At 30.1% G+C, this 20,108-nt stretch overlaps 2 protein-coding genes and 1 long non-coding RNA gene across 7 annotated transcripts; 1 reads left to right on the top strand and 2 right to left on the bottom strand.

The window, feature by feature from the left end:
• Positions 1 to 12,613, bottom strand: Snap25 (Synaptosomal-associated protein 25kDa). 5 transcript variants are annotated; one of them, XM_040713676.2, is made up of 7 exons: positions 12,450 to 12,610; positions 11,509 to 11,691; positions 11,320 to 11,368; positions 9,050 to 9,167; positions 7,614 to 7,736; positions 245 to 389; positions 1 to 186 (listed from the first exon to the last, which is right to left on the bottom strand). In XM_040713676.2, the coding sequence occupies exons 2-7, from the start codon at positions 11,635 to 11,637 to the stop codon at positions 124 to 126; spliced, it is 627 nt and encodes a 208-aa protein (XP_040569610.1). In that variant the 5' UTR covers positions 11,638 to 11,691; positions 12,450 to 12,610; the 3' UTR covers positions 1 to 123. The 5 variants fall into 5 exon arrangements, with proteins under 5 accessions (XP_040569610.1, XP_040569611.1, XP_040569608.1 ...); XM_040713677.2 differs by having other exon boundaries at positions 11,320 to 11,453; positions 12,450 to 12,596; XM_040713674.2 differs by lacking the exons at positions 1 to 186; positions 245 to 389; positions 7,614 to 7,736; positions 9,050 to 9,167; positions 11,320 to 11,368 and adding exons at positions 9,963 to 10,198; positions 10,390 to 10,666; positions 10,894 to 11,011; positions 11,085 to 11,133 and having other exon boundaries at positions 12,450 to 12,613.
• A 725-nt stretch (positions 12,614 to 13,338) lies between these two features.
• LOC121119061 (uncharacterized) lies at positions 13,339 to 16,400 on the top strand. The gene is made up of 5 exons (XM_040713673.2): positions 13,339 to 13,734; positions 13,795 to 14,467; positions 14,529 to 14,665; positions 15,476 to 16,061; positions 16,124 to 16,400. Exons 1-5 carry the CDS (start codon positions 13,496 to 13,498, stop codon positions 16,217 to 16,219), a joined length of 1,731 nt encoding a protein of 576 aa, XP_040569607.1. The 5' UTR covers positions 13,339 to 13,495; the 3' UTR covers positions 16,220 to 16,400.
• A 3,007-nt stretch (positions 16,401 to 19,407) lies between these two features.
• On the bottom strand, positions 19,408 to 19,857 carry LOC139905597 (uncharacterized). The gene is made up of 2 exons (XR_011780482.1): positions 19,719 to 19,857; positions 19,408 to 19,641 (listed from the first exon to the last, which is right to left on the bottom strand). It is a non-coding gene; the product is annotated as an uncharacterized lncRNA (long non-coding RNA).
• Between the last annotated feature and the right edge of the window lie 251 nt (positions 19,858 to 20,108).

Raw genomic sequence — 20,108 nt, 5'->3', positions numbered from 1 at the left:
TATAAATAACGATAATATAATAGAGTTAAATAATAGTAATTATGATAATATTAATTAATTATATAGATATATATACTATAATATGTATGTAGTAATAAAAAACAAGTAAATTTAGAAGGATAACTATTTGAGCAAAGCTCCGGCTCTATCATTGGCTATCTTAACACGGCTTTCATTGGATGCTCCCTAAAAGAAGAAAAAATAAATAATTCATAAAATAAAATATATAATAAAGACTTCTTACTTTGAGATTTATCCTATCCAGTTGTCGATTTTGATTTTCTACTTCGTTACCCATATCAGCAGCCATGTTTCTTAGGTTACCAATCATAGTACTCACTTGCTGCATGTTCTCCTCCATTTCTTCTTCACGATCATCATTTGTTATCCTGTGTATCAACAACAAGGATATATTATAATATGTCTGAAATGTCTGAATGTAAAAAAAACTGGCAAAAAATAAATAATAATATTTTGTCCTATCGAATTTAATGAAATGATTAAAACGCCACATTAAAAAATAAGGATTAGAATTAATGATTAAAAGAGTCATATTCTAAAATGATGAACAAAACACAGTATGTATGTATGTATGATTCCTTCTCAAGAAGGGCAATAAATGTGATTAAAAATAAACTAAAGAGCAATAGTTGAATGATTATGATGACTACATCATATAAGGAAGGATATATAGGACGGAAAAAGAAGAAAACTACCTAAATGCAATTTCCATGTAGTACCTTAATCATGAGTGTACACACATTATTAGACAAAGTGCTACTACATATTATGACTTCTCTGATACTAATCTATTCATATCTACATAGTTTGGTATCACACTATCTTCAAGACTTGTTAGTATTAATTAGAAAGGGATTATATTTTGGTTTTAGGATTTTATTCACAAAAAATTAATCCAAAGCTATTTTCAAAAAATAACAAAAATCCAAAGCTGTTCTCAAAAAATTAAACTTTAGTGAAAAAAATTTTAAATATTAAATGATGAATATTTTTTTTTAAAAACGAAAACTTTTCCTAACGAATTAAATTGTTCGGCAAAAAATCAAAAATTAAATTTTTTGGAATTTTTTTTCAAAAGCCAAGAGCTATTTACAAAAAAATCAAATATTAATTTTTTCAGCAAAAAATATCAAAAATCCATAGTTATTCTCAAAAAATTATTTCTTTTTGAAAACATTTTCAAAAAGTAAACAGCTATTCTCAAATAATTAAATTATCTTAAAAATCCAGTTGTTTACAAAAAATTTAATTTTTTAGAAAAAATTTTAAATATAATTTTTATTTTGAAAAATCCATAGCCGTTCACAGAAACTTAAATTTTTGTGAAAAATTTAATTTAATTTCAAATATTAAGTTTTCTAGTAAAAAGCACCATTTTCTTCATTTTTTTTTTGGGGGAGGAGGCTAAAGCCCCTCCCTAGTGGGTACCCCTGTTAGGAGAGAGGGGGAAAGAGGAGTGTTCAAGTGGATTGTAGGCACCTACATATGCGTGAAAAAAAAATTACGCCAGCAATGAGATACATATTATGTTGCCCATCAACACAAAAACATGCTAGATTGATTTTTCTCAAAATGGAGAGTGGACAATATTTGAATTCTTATACGAATTATTTTCAATTTCTATTGACAAAATCTAATGGTTAACTCATTGGTTTTGACGTAAATTGCACTTAAAGGTAACAGAATTGATTGTTAAAATGAGAAATTGATAAATTATCATTAAAAGGGGACATTTGGTGGCATATATAAGTATTTTAAATCAAATAAAGGTTTGAAACTATAGATATGATAATTGGGTATCTTATTTCATCCCAGTTATTTGATTAATAAGTCTATAATTGACCTAAATATGTCTATGAAATATTGGGCTGTATGTACGCAAGAGCGTCCGCAGAAATATATTTATATATATATTTTTTTTTTTTTTTTTGGGGGCTTGGGGTTTGGAACTTTTTTGATAAACAATTGTAAAATTACAATTTGTTGGAAAAAAATTTATAACTTTTTGGAAAAAAAAAATGAAAAATTATATTTAAAAAAAAAAATTCAAATATTCATTTTTTTTTGGAAATTTTTTTCAAAAATCCACAGCTATTCACAGAAAATTATTTTTTTTTTTTCAAAAATCCGGAGCTATTCACAAAAAAGTAAATTTCGGGAAAAAATTTATAAAATTAAATTTCAAAACATGAAATTTTTTGGAAAAAAATTCAATTATTAAATTTTTCACAGAAAAATTTCACAAATATATACTGATTCACAAAAAATTAAATTTTTTGGAAATTTTTTTTCAAAAATCAAGAGATGTTCAGAAAAACTGAATTTTTTGGAATTTTTTTTCAAAAATCAAGAGATGTTCAGAAAAACTGAATTTTTTTGAGAAAAAAATCTAATATTGTTTTATGTTGACACACCACATATGTACATGTATAAGGGACAATAATATCGAAGGAAAGAAGGGACTTAGGTACTCTGTTTTCTGTTTAAAAAAAAAGAAATAGTGAAGGCAAAAAATAAAAGTGAAAGCCAGAAAATGAAATCTCATAAGGGAATCAATCATCTTTCCTTTATCTTTGCAAGTAGGGTTTAAAAAAGTAAAAACAATGATGGGCTCATAGAAGTAACTTATTTTTAAATGGATTTGCAAAAGCAACCAATTGGCAAAAAATAAAATCCTGCTCCCCCCTAATAATAATTATTATTTATTTATGAACAGGGAAAATAGAAAGCCAATATATGTATAAAAACTTTTCCTTTCTCTTTTGATAAGAAAGCATTTTCCTTCCATGGATATAAAAATCTTTCTTTTATTCTTTACTCCATCAAAATAACTCTTTAATTTTGTTGAGAGCCAAATATATACAATCAATGCAAAGATAAATGGATATACATTCATATATCTATGTAACTGAAAACCATCTCATGATTATTCGTAAATATTAGGGAGGAGAAGGGGACAAGGCCCTTCGTAATTCTGCTAATGAAGCCTCATCATGGCATATAAATACATGTGTGCGCGTCTAAAACTGAACACTCCTTTAAACTTTACGCCATGCACATATTCGTGATTTTATTGAGTTGAAACCGGTTTATACTTCGAGGCAAGAGTCTTGACTAGTTATAAACAAAACTCCAGCAAAGTCTAAATAGCAACAGCGAAACAACAGCCGATAATATGGAGAGACGTCGAGTCGCAATTTTGGAACTTTCCGCGCAGGGAATAACTCCCACTGAAATTGCCAAGGCTCTGAACTGCAGCAGGACCACTGTTTACAGTGTGATAGCCAAAGGGACTCCTGAGGCGACCACAAGATCTAAGTCAAGGCCCCGAAGGTCGGACGAAATGGTTGCTGCCGTGAAAAAGTATGTCGAGGACATGAGAGGCAAGGTCACCGTCAGCAGCCTCTCCAGGGGATTCAACTTCAGCAGAAGGACGATGGACCGGCTAGTTAAGAAAGATCTTGTCCTTAAGGTCTACAAGAGAACCCTTTGTCAAGCCCTCAAGCCTGTAGACAAGGAAAAACGCCTAAAATTTAAAGGCGTGTTCAGTTTTAGACGCGCATACCTGTATGTAGAGTTGTTATCCATTCAAAAGTGTATTTTTTAGGAGGAAGGGTATCCTGTATGTGATACATATGTGTAGGCAGTTTTAAGAATGGGTTACTCATTAATACGTTATGCATATACATAGTTACATAATGATTATAAAATATCCCACTTTTTCTTGAATCTCATAAATGAGAAAGCTCTTTTGAGAAAGGAGAAGAAGGAAAAAAAGTGGCTGTAAGGGACCGAGAACCATTTAATGCAGTTTTAATAATATGAACATATTAACTGGAGTTTAAAAAAATAGGGACACTTTCACAACTAAAAGTATTAATTTAGAAATTTTTATTGGCAATGGGAGCGGATGTTATTTTCATTTCATAAAGCAGGACTTTTACTTCCTAAATAAACATCATGCCACAAGTTTGGAAAAAATTAATTTTACAACAAGTTCTTTTGGGGTAACGCTACAAAAACCGAAATTTGATTTGATTTATGGTCTCAATCTATAGAACTACTTTCTCCCCACGCCTGATTTATGAGTTCTACATACAAATATGATTTATGCAAGTCATTTAACGTCATAAAATGTTATTGTGGGTCGATGTTTTCAATTTTGAAACACAACTGAGACAATTCATCTATAGTAGTGGTCGGGGAACTGGGGTAAATTAGTAAACTTTGGGGATAATGGGAGTGGATATTATTCCCATGCCATAAAGGATAACTTTTAGTACCCAGTGTTAAGTGAAATAAACATCATGCCACTACAGGAGCGTCTGCAAGGGGTGGCTGGAGGGGCTGTAGCCCTCCCTAATTAAGGATTTATTGATTTCTACTAGAAAATTTAAATATTTGAAATTTTACATTTGTTTTCAAATTAAAAAAATATATATATTTTCTTGGAATAGCTATGAATTTTTGAAATTTTTCTCCAAAAATTTTAATATATTTGAAATTTTTTTCTTAAAATTTTTTTTTTGTGAAGAGCTGTGGATTTTTGAATTTTTTTCCAAAAAAGTGTAATTTTTGAGAATAGCCATGGATTTTTGAAATATAATTTTTCACACTTTTTTTCAAAAAAATTAATTTTTTGTGAACAGCTGTGGATTTTTAACTTGAAAAAAAAAAAATTTGGATTATGTTTTAAAATTCCAAAAACCAAGCTTACCCCCCCAAAAAAAAAAAATATATATAATCTTGCAGACGCCCCTGCACTAGTTTGGGGTAAATTAATTTTAATACAAATTCTTTTGGGATAATGATAAAAAAAGTTATCCGATCCCTGATCTATAGAATCGGTCTTTTTTCCTTCACTTAGTCACTCTTTTTTTCTCCATGGTGGACCAATCTAGACCAAACTTTTCTTTAAGACCGAACTTCTTTAAAGGACCGAATTAATTCAGTAGCTACTCCATAGTTATTATCAAAGATGAAAATCCAGTTTAGAATGGGCATGTTAAAAAAAAGAAACTGAAACTACAATCAGCTGTGATGAGGAAGGAAGAAGAAAAGGATATAAACAAGGACATTTGCTTGAATTACTCCGATGTTGATCCCCAATTCCCCACTGAGTCCAAACAAGGACCCACAATTATAACTCCGCAAACCAATCCTCAGGGTTACGCTCCGTCTTTTATGAGCACACACGAACGTTCAATCAGGTTTTAAATGTAATTGAATCTATTTAGGAAAGGATATTCGCTATTCGGAATTAAATAATAATGACAACTGCTAACTAAAAGTAAATTCATTCTTCAGATAACCTATTAAAAAAAAAAAAAAAAACGGGCCAGCCAAAAAATACATCGGATTTTCATTATTAATTATCTTTGTGACATACATTGGAGCTTCTATTCAGAGAGGTTAATTTCAGCAACATCTTCCTATAAGAAAGATTCCAAGATAAATGGCGTAATGACTAGTTGCTCCCCCCTAAAAAAATTACGTCTAGGGGCTCTGCAGTTATGGAAAAGTTGGGAATCACTGCCCGAATATATAGTTAAGTAAATATTGATTCAAGTTGTATAAAAATAGACAGGAGATTAAAATATATGAAATAAAAAATGTTTTCTTTGAATAAGTTAATAGATAACTAATTTTGTTAATATAATGTATATGTAAAAAGTTAATCTTGAAATGAGGCATTAATAAATTATATTATCTATTGAAGTATTTTTGTCCTGGAAGAAAAAAAGAGATCTAACATCTACATCATACAAAGTTAGTTGCATCCTTGTCACAAGGGGTTCATTTTTATTTGTAATTCATCAAATAATATGTAAGTGTGATATGAAAATAAATAAATTATATATTCTAGAATCAGGGTCCTTTTTTGAATGTAATATATAATATATATAATATCCTTAATAAATTAATAAGAGGAAAAAATATAAAATGATGGGAAAATATGATGATAATTAAGTAATTATTCAGATAATAACTAATTGAGTAAATAATAACTAGGGATGTGAAAATTGTAGAAATCCTCGTGAGCATTTATTTAAAAAAAGTATATACTGGTAATCTGCATATCAATTAGTAGCAGAAGTACCCAGCATTGCTTGGAGTTATTATGCGTTGACGAACAGACAAAGTTTATCATAATAACACAGGGGTACCCGCAGTACGCAGTTTCAAACAAGGCGGATTTCGCATAACGCGATGTTTGGAATTATTTTGACTCCTTGTATATCACGTTTTTATAATATGATAATATATTATAAAAAAATATATATTGAGGTAAATATTTTTTTTAGCTGTTTATGGGCCCCCGTACAATACGGATTTCATATAACACGAATTTTACTCGTTCCCAAAAACCGCGGTAGAAGATAAATCTCTAACAAATCCTCAATATTAATCTACATTTTTAATGAGCACAGTTAGACAATTAGACAATACTTGAGCTTATCAGGGACGGCCGCAGGATTATATTTTGGAGGGGGCTTAGTTTTTGCAAAAAAAAAAATAAAAAATCCATAGCTATTTACAGGAAATTAATTCTTTTGAAAAAAAATTCAAAAATGAAATTGCAAATATTAAATTTAGAATGAGAAATTTCAAAAATTCATAGGTATTTACAGAAAATTAAATTTTTCGGAACAAAAATTCATAAACGAAATTTCAAATATTAATTTTTTAGTAACAAAAAGTGTCAAAAATCCACAGCTATTCACAAAAAATTAAACTTTTTGGAAAAAAAGTTCAAATATTAATTATATTTTTTGGAAAAGCTGATTTTTAAATGTACTCCCATGATCTTTTCTTCTTTAATATGAGCTACACACCCTCGTTTTAAAAATGAGTCATCACCAGACAAACTTTGCTTTATTAATATATATTTCTACCCAATTTGAAAATTCAAACGAATTGGTGAGCAAGGATCATTATAAATTTTTAAAGTGATCTCTGATCTCTGTCAGCATATGTCGTCTATCAAAGTGGCAAACATATCCTCATTCTTTTATTTACACTCATAAGAATTTAAACAATTTTCACACTCTACTTATAGCCTCAATCTATGCATGAAATGAAATAAAGAAAAATAGAATCAACATTATACAATCCATTCATTTCTCTTTATGGATTCAAATCAAACGTCCCAATAAAAAAATAGCATATAATAGAAAAATAGTAATATAGTCCTGTAATCAGTATCAAATTCATTTAACAATCCTTCATGATATTTTATATATCAGAGGATAATATATGCATATAGTATGTGGATTAATTAAATGTACCTGATATCAAATAGCCAATCAATTTCAATTGATGCTTCTTCGAAAAAAAATTAATTAGATATATGTAACTAAAATTCAAAAATGTAAAATACCCGAATAACTAATTTTTTTTAACCCCAGATGAATTCTCTTCTAGTAACACATTTGAATTGGCTATAAGAAAAATAATGATTTTACTGAAATGTGTTAGAATATACTTCATATCACTCCCAGATTAATACATAGTTTTATTTTAATTATAATTAGCTCTTAAATAATCCATAGTAAATAATGAAAAAGAAAAATTACAAAAATAAGACTTACTTGGCAACATAACCTCCTTGAGGACCCATTGTACTCATGCTTGCAGGTGGAGGACCTCCTCCACCCACTCCACCATCCTCACCACCCTTCCAAATAGCATCATCCTCTTTGAACTCGTTCGTTCTTTTAAAAAAGAAATAAGGTAATTACAAACCAGAAGCGCTGTTAGGATTTCTAAACTGTCACTACATAAAATATTTAAAAGGGCCATTTTGGAGTAACAGAAAATCTAGAGGGGCATGCCCCTTTGTTCCCTAACCTAACGGTACCCATATTATATACATATACAAACCGTTATTGGAAAAAATTAATAACTATTTTAGAAGAATAGACAATCTTTTAAAAGTTGTTTTTTAAAAATAATGCTAACTTAAATTGATGAATTTCTTTTTGCATTTTGTTAAAAGTATAAAATTGCTGAGTACATTAAAAAGACATCTAACCTTTATATCAGTCAAAAACAAACAACAATGCAAAATGGCTGATATTGTCAACCTACTCTGTGGACATGTGTAATTTGAGAATCGAATTCGGAAATAGAAAATAACGGGTTCATTTTGATCAGAGTAAAGTATTGGATAAATTTCAGATTTCCTAGTCGTAATATTTCAAATATTTATACAAATTTAACGAATTTCTGTTACTGTAATTATAGGTTATCACAAAAATACTAGATGTATGTAAGTACAAATTCATTTATATAAAAAAATTACACATCTTTCAAGTGGTTTGTGATAGTAAAATATTATAAACTCATTCACCACAAAAAGATAAAACTGTTTGAAGGAATATTACATAATATATAGATTTTTATTCCAAATTCACAATTTATTGTCAACATTTATTCAATTCTTAGGAACGAGTTCGACGGTCAATGAATTTTTTTAAGAGATACAAGTAGCAAACCATAAGATAGATAGGAATAACTAAATAAAACGCCCATTCCTTAGTTTTTCAATACATTTACAGAACACAATATAAATAAGAAAAAGGTCAGATAAAATAAAAGTTTTCTTTTTTTTACAAGTTTTTGAATGATTAGGAAAAAAATGGAATAAGATCTATAACTTGATATTAAGGAGTTTACATTTACTTAAGTCATGGACAGCAGATGAGAGTAAAATTTGAGAAAAATAGTTATTTAGTATGTATTGTATAACTATTGTATGTTCATATCGTTTTGAATATTTATTTAAGAGCATTAATCAAAAAAAAAAAAAAAAAAAAAATCTTTCAATCATATCATATCTCTGTTTTATTTTTGAAATTTTAATAAGGAAAGTATGTTTCTTTGATATTGTGTCTTAATGGAATTTACTCAAGTGTACTCATTCCTACCAAAACTATTTTCCTTTCCTCAATACATAAAATACCCATGGTATTTATAGAAAGTTATTTCTAAACTTTATCGAATATATTGTATAAATGGGACTTACTTTTTCCAAAATTTGGGGAAGACTCCGCAACATAGTTCCATGCCTTTCAAAGCCTTTTCTGCTATCTGCATATCTGCGTTAATTGAATCCATTCCACCTTCGATCTTCTCAAGTTGTTCTAGATGTGATAAAATTTATAAGCTTTTCATAGCAAAAATAGAAAAAAACTTAGGACTATTATTTTATTTAAAAGTTGTATTTTTGACATGTACAAATAATTTAATATTGATAGACGAAATAAAATGATATCCTCATAAGCATTCCATTTGACGATCCATTAAATTAATTATACTATTATTTAAGGTAGGATTACAACAATCAATATTGACATGGACTCAATATCAATCCATTTGCTATCATCATGGATTTTACTGAAGTTCATAAGATAAATACTAATTGTGAAGTTCCACGGAAAAAGAGGTTTTCAGGTTCTTTCCGTGCATTGTTTCCTTCCGTTGAGTATTTGTGAATAAAATGGCATTGTATGAAATTACTGGTAGGTAAATTTATTTTAATTTACGTAGAAAAACATAACTAAGTGTATGTCATAAAAATACTTATTGCTTCGGCTACAATGTGACTAAAAGACTCTATATTTCGATTTTTTTGTAAGATACTTTAGAAAGGAAAGATGTGCTGAACAGGAAAAAAATGTGTAACATTTTTCTAAAGAATTAAATTTCCTTTGAAATTTTTATTAATTAAGAATAGAATGACACTCGCATACAATTGAAACTTTATCATCAAAACAACTTAGACATGCTTTATGTCCATTCAAATAATTTATACTTATTAAATAAGAATAGATATATTCTTATATTTAAACAGAAATAGGATGGAATAAATTAATAAATAATAATAAGTTGAATCCATGCGACATGCTCAAATTGAAATATAAATAACTCAATCAATGTAATTAAAAAAATTTAATATCTCTCCAGACAAAAATAATAGCAACTACAATAAAAATAAAAGTCATAAGATGTATGATCAAAGTAACAGAATGTGTTTCCAACATTTAAATACACATCTATATAAATTTATAACAAAAAAAAAGATGAAACATGCTGATATCCAAAAAGAGGTTTAGTTCAACAATTTGTCTGTCCTTTTGTTGGCTATATGAATCCGTGTATCGACAGTTGATCCCTGAAAGAAAAACAACAAAATCAAATGTGAAAGAAACGCATGTATATTTTGACTACGTATGATTGATATAACCAGCATATGATGAAAAAAAATATATTTTTCATTTCTAGGAGGGAAATGCATTCCTCTTTGAATGAAAGAACATTTATTTCAAATTTTACTAGCATATCAAAACCGTAAAATGATCTAACTTTAACGTTAATTCTATCGATTTGTTTGTTCTGATTCTCAATGGTACTACCCATATCTGCCGCCATGTTCTTCAAATTTCCAAGCATGTTCCCAACAGACTGTAAATTATCTTCCATTTCATCCTCTCGGGCATCATTTAAAATACGTTTAACATAAGGTCCCTTATTTGAATTGATATTATCAGAAGATTTTGGCTGTGAACTAATAGGCTTAGACGAATTTGGAGAGCTAGCACCCTTGGCCCATTGGCCATCGGAATCTCTTATTTTTGCAGTTCTACAATGATTTGCAACTGTTAGTCATATAACAATGACATTAAACAAATTAGTAAATAATTTATAGTACTAGGTTATACTTAAAGTAAATATTTAATAGTCACTGATGTGAGTAGTTACGTTGGAAAGATAATTTTGTTAATAAAGTATTTTAAAGAAGTTAAAGTAACTTAGTTTTTGAGTAATATATTAGAAAAAAAAGTATCAGTACAAAAAAAAACCGACAACCTTTTCCAGGGACAAACACAGAGTCCACACCACTTTTCCATTCCTATCAAATGTTTTTCCGCCTCAGCCATTTCAGCATTCATTCCATCCATCCCATTTTCAATTCTGTTAAGTTGTTCTAAACAAAATATGAATCAAGGATAACTTTGGAAGCAATTAAACAAAAAACGGGGAAAAACAAACACTTATACCTCCTTGATGTTCCAACGCCTGAATTGAGGACATACCAGCCCCTTCACTCTACAATATTGTTACGAAAATGAATTGAAATAATATGGAATAAATAAAACAATCTAGGTAAATTGAATACAGATTAATAATAATACATATATCATGCTAACAACAAAAAAGAAAATAATATACTTTAATAAAGTCTGGAGAGCTGCATCTACCTATCTAAAATATTTTAATAGAAAAAAAACTTACCGCCTTGGTCATCAAGAGCCACCAAGGTTTTGATTCCTGCCTCTTTAGACTGGTAAGCAATTATTAAAAACAAAACAAAAAAGTTATTGGGGTACACAGATAGACTCGTGTACATCATTCCTTTTATCCCTCATCTTTTAATGGGTAAATCTATTCATTAATCATGTCAAAACAAAGTTATCGACTTACGTCTTCACATAATGAAATCATGCGCCTGGTACTCTCAAGAGAATCATCTGTGATGTTGTTAGCCTTGAGCTGCAAGGACTCCAATTCCGTTAATTGCGGTCCGTCGTCATTATTTGCGTCTGTAGCCATTTTACAACCGTGATAATTCACGTGACTCTCTTAAGGGAATGGAAGTGGGACTACCTTCAGATACAACGATAAAAAGTTAGCAAATTAGAATACTAATATAGCAGAGATTGTTATTAAGAGGTAACACTGAAACAAGTTGATGAAACTCTTTATTCCATAACTAACAACACTTTTTAATAATGAATAAGTCGGGGATATATTCGATATTCCTCGATAGCACCCTCAATACTGAAAAAATATAAAGAGCAACAAAAAAAAAAGAGAGATAGTATAAAATTGTGCTTCTCTCTTCTCTAACCAGGCAGCCATAATGAACGGCCTTTCATTAAGCGTTCCTCATATTTAAAAAGGTTAGGAGAACTTCTCTCGTCAGATTTGTATCGATCTACAAGTTCCTATTCCACAAAGCAGATCCCTAAACTCAGTCATAGCTAAATACAATTATCATCTATGTAATCATCAGAACAAGAACTTCTTCTCCAGGATATTCTGATTTACTCACGGATTTTTTCCATGAAGTAATGTTATAAATTATAAAATTAAGTGTATAGATTTATATACATAATTGTACATAATGAAAAAGAAAGTTATATTTAAAGGGACCTTTAAAAAAAGGAAAGTCTCTCCTCACTGAGAAGGTTGCTGAAGGAGCCTTGCAAGTTGCATCTCTTACTTCAACAACACGCAACTCAAAAATACTTTTATTCCCTATGTCACGTGATTTCATGACATCACACGGCCTCCATCAAATTAAATCCGCCCCTTTCTCCACTTCAGATCAGTCTCACCCCGAAAAACTTGAAATGCCTCACCTATTTCCTTCGTTCAACCCAAAGAACGCAAAGCAGTACAGACACCAAAAATTAATTATTAATAAATTTCGATGAAGAACCTGGATTGCTAATAGAAATAGCTCCTCAATTTCGTGACTTCTTTTCCTGATGTTTACAACCTAACATAACATTAGGGATAGAACGCACTCATTTCTATTCTTCCTTCCTATCAAATTTACGAGCCCGACTGGATTACTTGGTTTGCAGCAAATGTTTTCAGATATGAAAATTAAATGTAATCAAAGTATATTGATTAAATCATAGAGCTCTGGCCGAGTGCAAGGATTGTATTTGAAGTGAAGGCCTCATTGACCTATGTATACTAGGTCGGTCTTCTATTTTCAACCGACCCCTATTTTGACTTTAAGCAGTAGCTTTGGTTGAAATGTAAGGTAGAAATAGCCATTAGAAATAAGAAAAGTGCCTCATGTTTGGACAAGGGCACAGATGTAAGCATAGGAGCCAATTAGATTAGTTGAAGAGTTATGACTTTTGGTCCTGGGTGCCCAATTAATATTATAAATACAGTAGACTTATTTAATTGAATCAATGTCTACTTCTATAGATTCTATCAATGGGAATCATTTGTAATTTGTCGAAATTAAAATTGAATGGAATTTAATAGAATTAATTGACTGAGCGTCGAGGGGGAACGAAAAAAAAGAGAATTGTGAACATTAAATTCTATATATTTATTTCATATGGCTAATTCTTCCCAACTGTGGAATTATTATTCAATCATTTTAATTGTTGGGAATGGATCACAGCTTAAGAAGAAGGGATCATTCTAATTTCACCAATGAGCGTTTAGAACACCGATTAGCTAGGTGAAAAAAAGGAGGAACATCGACAGCTGACAATAAAATATGGGGTAAATTTGTGTGTTTGTGAGAGGCTACGTCGTTTTGTAGTTACAACTGGCCCCATTGTATTTACTTTTTACTCTACTAAATAATTATTTATATACATAATAGTTAATATATAATTTATAAATCTTATACGGAAGAAGTGAGAAGAGAATACGGATGCCTTTAAATCTTGTGGGCGACTATGGTGATAGTGGAGGGGAAGAAGAGAATCCCGAGGATGTGGGTGAGGAATGGCAGGAGTGCTACGACGACTCCTCTGGTTACTCCTATTATTGGAACCTTAAAACAAACCAGGTGTTGTGGGAAAAACCTAAAGAATTTGTTGGCAAGTTCAAGTCCCCTTCTTCTGTTCCTGCTTCAGTTTCTTCTTCCTCCAAGGTTGGGAGGAGTAAAAGGTATGAGCCTTGAAGAAGGAGCGTTGATCCAGGATGAGTGACTTTCTCTTTGACTTTCAGTTTGGGCGGGAGTTCTTCGTCGTCGTCGTCGTCTTCGAAAGGCAAGTCGAGCAAGAGGAGTGAGCGAGTGGTTTACGGACCCTCGCCTGTAGGAACAGAACCTTTCACACCCGAAGAAATTGCAATATCTCGTATTCGCAAATTTGAGAATGATTTAGCTGATGGAATCATTCGCAATATCAATAAGGAAACCCCTTTGGATTGGAAAGAGTCCAAACCCAGTTCTATTTTGTATGAGTCCAGCTTTAAATGGAACAAATCCACGCTTATCTATCCAACATTAGAAGCAAAGGAAAAAGTAAAAGGATCCAAAAATGCGATTGCACTTATCGGAGGTGTTTATGGTGACGATGAAGATGATAGCAATAATGAGGAGGAGGAGGAGAAAGAAGAAAAAAAAGTGATTCCACCCCCTGCAAAGAAACGAAAAATATCCGTCACTGTCAAGGCCTCACAAAGCAAAGCAACTCCTCTAAAACCTGTACCCAATGTATTTTTGGACTCTGATAAAAATGAAGAGTCCTCACGGACTGAAAGTAGACGCAAGTCTGCTGGTTCATTATATAAAAAATCAATAGACTCTGTTGCTGAAACTCTCTGTGATAAATTAGAAACCCTCAAGGTGGCGGATATTTTCATAACACCACTGAAGCTTCTTGCTGTACAAATTGAAGTTAGTATATGATTTTGTTTATGCTAACAAAATATCTCATTGTGTTCTATATTGTTTTTAGACTTTATTTGCGGCTTGGCAAAGTGGAGCATTATCATCTTCCTATCTTCAGCGAACACTCACGGATATGACTAAGAAAATGAGTACAATTGAGAACAATGAAATTGCTCCACCTGGTTGGAAAACAATCTGGGACAGGTACGGAAAGCTTTTCTCTTCTATTATTTTTTGTTTCACTTTTGTCCCAAAATGATACATTTTTGTCCAACGAACTTAAAGCGAAAAAATTAGCCAGTATAACCAGAAGAATATGAAGCTCATCACATTTCATTAGTAATTTGTTTATTTGAAAGAGAAAAAAAAAAATGTATTCATTTAAAAAAAAAGATAACTTTATGGAGTTTTCAAATGTTGATTTGATTGAAAAAAAAAAAAGGAAAAACATGTTTCTTTGTTTTTCCTACAAGATTTACAGATTTGATGGTATGTTGAAGTCGTATTAGAATACTGAGCTCCCTTAACCGACATCAATTGGTGAAGAAGACTTCTCTTAAAGGTAACTGGTAAGAGATCAATTAAAATCTACCAAAGGGATAAGTTTTTTTTTTTTAAACAAAAAGTGCATTTGACATTTGCAGACATACTTTTGGTCATGCACTTTAATTTTTGATCATGTTCTGAATTATATAATTTGATTACCCAATTCGTATTATCATGTATTGTTGTATAAAATACATTTGTTTTTGAATAAATAAACCTATTTTGTATATATATATATATATATGCTAAATATCGGTCTTTTGAAATGCATCCCAATATTCAGTCATCCATCCCGTTACATATATGCTCCTAATTTAAAATCTAGAAAATAAGTCAAATTATATATATTCATAAAAGTGAATTCATCAGAGAAATTCGCTTATTTTTTTTCATAATAACAATTTTTTTTTTAAATTTAATGTTCTTTAATCTGTACTAAGATTCGTTTTTCTTTCTTTTTCAATGTAGTACTTCAAAAACATACAGTTATGAAAATTTGATAACTGGGGAAGTTCAAAGCGATAAACCTCAAGAAGAAGATGAAGAAGATGAAACAGGAGGCGTTCAGGAAGTTTTGAATAAGGAAGAACCGGAGATACTTCAAATTGATAGTGATGAGGAAAATCCCTCTGTACCCTTACCTTCTAAAAACAAAGAAGAAGTGGAGGTATTACTTCCTCCTCTTCCACCAGATCCTCCTCCACTTAAAGCACCCCCACCTCCTCCACCTCTTCCTCCTGTTGAAGGCCCTCCACCTCTTCCTCCTCTTGAAGGCCTTCCACCTCTTCCTCCTGTCGAAGGCCAAGTTCAAGATATGGATCTTGACGAAGATGAGACGCAAGGAAATGGTGTTCCGATGTTAGATAAAGGACAAACCCCTCCAACTCACATGGATTCTGCCCTTAGCTCTTTTTACAAAGATCTTGCTTCCATAGACAAGGGGAGTAACTCAAACAGTCCTACTATATCTCCATCTATTAGTCCTATTCCGAATGAAAATTGTATAGAAAATTCTCCTGGTGAAGTCGAAATTGACGATAAAAGAAAACGGAAGGTAACTATTTAAAAGTTAGGTAGTCAATCCCTTTATTATCCGACACGCTTACTTTTTTTCAGGCTAAAATGTCTGCATTAACGCTCAAAAAGAAAGGTGTAAGTAATTTGGTTGCAAAGTGGAATAATTTACAGGAGCAGACTAAACACTCAAAGTAAATAACGAATATATTTTTACTCTCTCAAAAATCAATCAGTTTTTTATTTGAATATAGTCTAAAGTTTTAAGTGTTTGAGTTTCGTTGGTTCCATATTTTTCATAATTGATATAATTAGAAAACGTTTCTCCTATGTGTAATTGAGGAAATAAATTGTGACCTACAACCCTTGTTCTAGCAAATACTCTCATTATATTATTTCATATTTTCAAAAAAAATATTTTGTTTTTTGAAAATATATTTCAGCTTTATAATTCTTCAAACAAAAATGAACAAATTTGTATAAGTATTATAATTGAAGGACATTACAAGATATTAAATTATCCTGATCTAGAATTGAAACGATCCATTTCCGAATGTTAATTATAAAATATAGAGACTTAAAAGGTATAGTCACCTCATGGAGAATGTATACATAGTATAGGTTTGTTACAAGATGCCGATTTACCGTGCGAAAAAAACTTGAAGGATGCATGCGCGGAAGTCTAGAAGTGTTTTGAGGATCCCCGTAGAAATGCTGGATGTTCTTTACTTAAATGGGAGAAATCGATTTTGACGTTATTCATATTTAATGTAGATAATTTCTTAATTTTTCACCCAGTCTAAAAAAATTTGAATACGTAGTTTCGTTTAATAGCACTTGCTGGAAAATAAGTCACCTCAAAATAACCTTCAAACTCACAGATGGAGTGCAATGGATCAAGTAGAAGGTATATTATGAAGTTTCCAACCAATTTGTAGATGCGAAGTACTTAAATTTCAAGCCGATATTAGATCCTTTAATCTTTATAACCCCGCAATATGAAAGTACATCGTCGTATTATTATTATTTTTAAGGCATTTAAAAGTAACATCTTTTGCACAATACTATACTCTGCAATTCCTGAAAATTTAATACGATTCCCTATATGTTTAAGAAAGTTAGTTTTTTTTTATTGAAATATCATATTAGATCACAGATTTTAGTGTAGGTTATAACATAAAGTGTGGGGAAAAAGGATTGAAATTACAATGATTAATTAGTCATAACTTTTTTAATATTAAAACTAGAGACATGATTTGGGTATCAAAATGTCTTTTTTGCCATCATCTATTAAATAAAACAGATTTCAAAAGAAAATATTGAATTGAAAATTTTTGGTAACATACCTATACAGAGTCAACCAAAAATAAAATGAAATGTGTTGAAGATATGTAAGATTGTATTGACTTTGATGAATATGGAGTCACATTCTGTCCGAATATTTCTTTTTATGAATTCATAAAGTCTGGGATTTTACGCGGGACCAATAGTGTATGTTGAAAAAGGATATGTTCGGGCCTCTTTTATTTCTTTCCTTTTTGAAAATTTGAATATAATTTCGAATCTTATTATTTCAGAAAATAAAATGCAAGCCTTTTTAGATTTTTTTTCTTTTTTACAATACCATTTTATATAATATAAATTTATATTTGTTTATTAAATGACCTTATTTATATAAGGATTTTCAAATTTTTTCTCAATCATGTTCGGAGCCGCATAGGTTGTAGTAATTTAAGCAGACCAGCGGATTTGGTACATAAAATGCCCGACTGCGAACCCAGTATTTTGAATGTCACTAATCCACAATTTTTTAATAGTATATATAGCCTTTATAAGTACTATTGAGTCATTTAAGTGTTAGAGACTATAAATATAGATTTAATTTATAGCCATAGATAGTTTTTAACTATATTTAGTAAATAATTGTACCAGGTATAAATATTTTTTTGGAATATAAGATATTTAACTTGATAAACAACAAATAAAATGGATCAAAAGCTATCTATTGATAATGAATTCATTATTTTTTTAACTTAATTTATGTACTTGTAATCGAGGAATGACAATACAATACAAACAACATCTCACTGCAAGATTAAAATTTTCTCTGATGATATTGACTATTCACAAATCTAATTAATGAACTTGCACAGTTAGTGGCTATGCTCTACCCAACATAATAATTTAGACGTGTTTGGGAATTGTGATTGTATGTTCTATAGAGCACGTTTTTGAATTTGTAAAGTAAACTTATAAATTAGTGAACTTAATAAGTTTAATACTTAATACCTTTAATTTAGAAAATAATTTTACGAATACTCAATATAAGCTTTAAGTTATAAATTAGTTTTTTTAAATAAATTATAATAATTTTTGTAGACGGAGTTTGTACAAATTTTCCGACTCAGACTCCACCAAAAAAGGCACCGACTTCGATGTCCTGGATTTAAGGCCAAACTTGTAGGTGTCTTCTTTTTTGGATATCAAAATTTGATTACACTAACAAAGTGGTTGTCTTAAAAGTCCATATTGATATTGCCGATGGTTCATAGCATATTAATATTACATAAGACATATAAAATTCTCATTTTAGTTATGTTTGAGAAATCATTACACTTCATTGAGTAATATTATTAATTATGATATTTCTTTGGCTCTATGCCAGAATTTTATTGGTTATTTGATAAAATTTAATTTATTCCCATGTTTTACATTCTCATTTTAGTTATCAATGTGGTGCCTTTATCAGGGTTGTGTTATCCGAAGGGCCTGATTGGAGTGATTGTGAATGACTCACCATTAGTAGGTCTTTAATTGATAAATCAGGTAACACTAAAATGAATATGGAACGATATTTTTTTTGGCGTGCGGTTATTTTGACTGAATTACAAAATATTTTCTCATATTAATAAAGTAAATTGAAATTTTAAGAGCTATCCAACTCATTTTAAAAACTAATTACATTTATTTTTAGAGAAAGTTTAACAATTATCCTTTTAAAAACATCGAATATGTAATCATATTTTTAATACAGCCTAATGTTTATAATAAAACACATTACACCTTCATACTGAAGATAGAATAGAGTTAATTCACGAATCAATCCAATTTTTTAGGAGAAAAATTGTAGTTGAACAATTTTTTGAAACAATTCTCCTTTTTGGCATTTCTTTGAAATTAGCTGTTTGTTTCAGAAATAAAGATTTTACCTTAGATATTGAAGAATTTTGATTGAAAAAGTGCTGAGTATGTAGTTATTACTGCATGACTATTTTTGAAACCATGGTACCTTCATAGGATTATGATTTACTCTCCCTCAATTACAGAAATTGCCTTGGATACATATTGCGTAATAGTGTGTATAAATCAAAAATATATAATGCATATTCTTTGTCACTGAATTTATAATTGTTTAATCATGAAACTTTCTATAAAAATAAATTTAATTAGTTTTTGAAATGGATTAGATATGAGCTGCTAAAGTTTCAATTTTTACTTTATTTATGTGAGAAAATAATTTTGCACTTCCCTCCAGTACACAAAAAGACCGTTTTCATTCATTTCATCGTTCCCTGGATAAATACTACGAATCGAACATTTTTTGGGGAGCCCAGGCAGCTCTAGAATGAGTATGTTTTGTTAAAGAGATCAAGATATTAATGTAGGATTTGTCTCTTCATAATATTTATAGACTTACTTGTTATGTAACATCTCATTATTGGAGATACCTGTTTGATTTGTATTACTCTCCAATTTATGTATAATTCCATGTATCAAATGCAATGAGTATGTTGTAATACAGGATTTATCAGGTTGCTTAAGAATGGATTGTTACTGATTAAACTAGGATGATTAACCGTCCTCCTTATTAACTTTTTTTTTATAAGTTCATTAAATTTCCGGTTTTATGAAGGACATATAGAGCATATTAAAGATCAACTTATAATTAGAAAATTTTCAAAACAAGATACAAAATATATTTACTAAAGAAGCGAATATTATTCTTAAATCCATTAATTTCAAAATATTAACCCCCTCAATCATCAACTCTGAGAAAAGACCATGTTTTCTTTTTTTGAAAATCAAA

Source organism: Lepeophtheirus salmonis, chromosome 5 (genome assembly GCF_016086655.4).
Source record: "Lepeophtheirus salmonis chromosome 5, UVic_Lsal_1.4, whole genome shotgun sequence".
NCBI classification, from domain to species: Eukaryota; Metazoa; Arthropoda; class Copepoda; order Siphonostomatoida; family Caligidae; genus Lepeophtheirus; species Lepeophtheirus salmonis.
Note: the sequence above shows the minus strand (reverse complement) of the source record. Positions and strands in the feature narration are given on the sequence as shown.

What these genes read in the sequence shown, in the direction of transcription:
- Snap25 (XM_040713674.2), bottom strand. Translation starts at nt 11,637, where the DNA reads ATGGCTACAGACGCAAATAATGACGACGGACCGCAATTAACGGAATTG. An exon ending in TGATTTCATTATGTGAAGAC is followed by an intron (nt 11,134 to 11,508) that starts GTAAGTCGATAA and finishes ACAATATTGTAG; the next exon opens with AGTGAAGGGGCTGGTATGTC. An exon ending in TCGATAGAATTAACGTTAAA is followed by an intron (nt 10,199 to 10,389) that starts GTTAGATCATTT and finishes TTTTTCTTTCAG; the next exon opens with GGATCAACTGTCGATACACG.
- LOC121119061 (XM_040713673.2), top strand. Translation starts at nt 13,496, where the DNA reads ATGCCTTTAAATCTTGTGGGCGACTATGGTGATAGTGGAGGGGAAGAA. An exon ending in AAGGTTGGGAGGAGTAAAAG is followed by an intron (nt 13,735 to 13,794) that starts GTATGAGCCTTG and finishes TTTGACTTTCAG; the next exon opens with TTTGGGCGGGAGTTCTTCGT. An exon ending in TGGAAAACAATCTGGGACAG is followed by an intron (nt 14,666 to 15,475) that starts GTACGGAAAGCT and finishes TTTTCAATGTAG; the next exon opens with TACTTCAAAAACATACAGTT.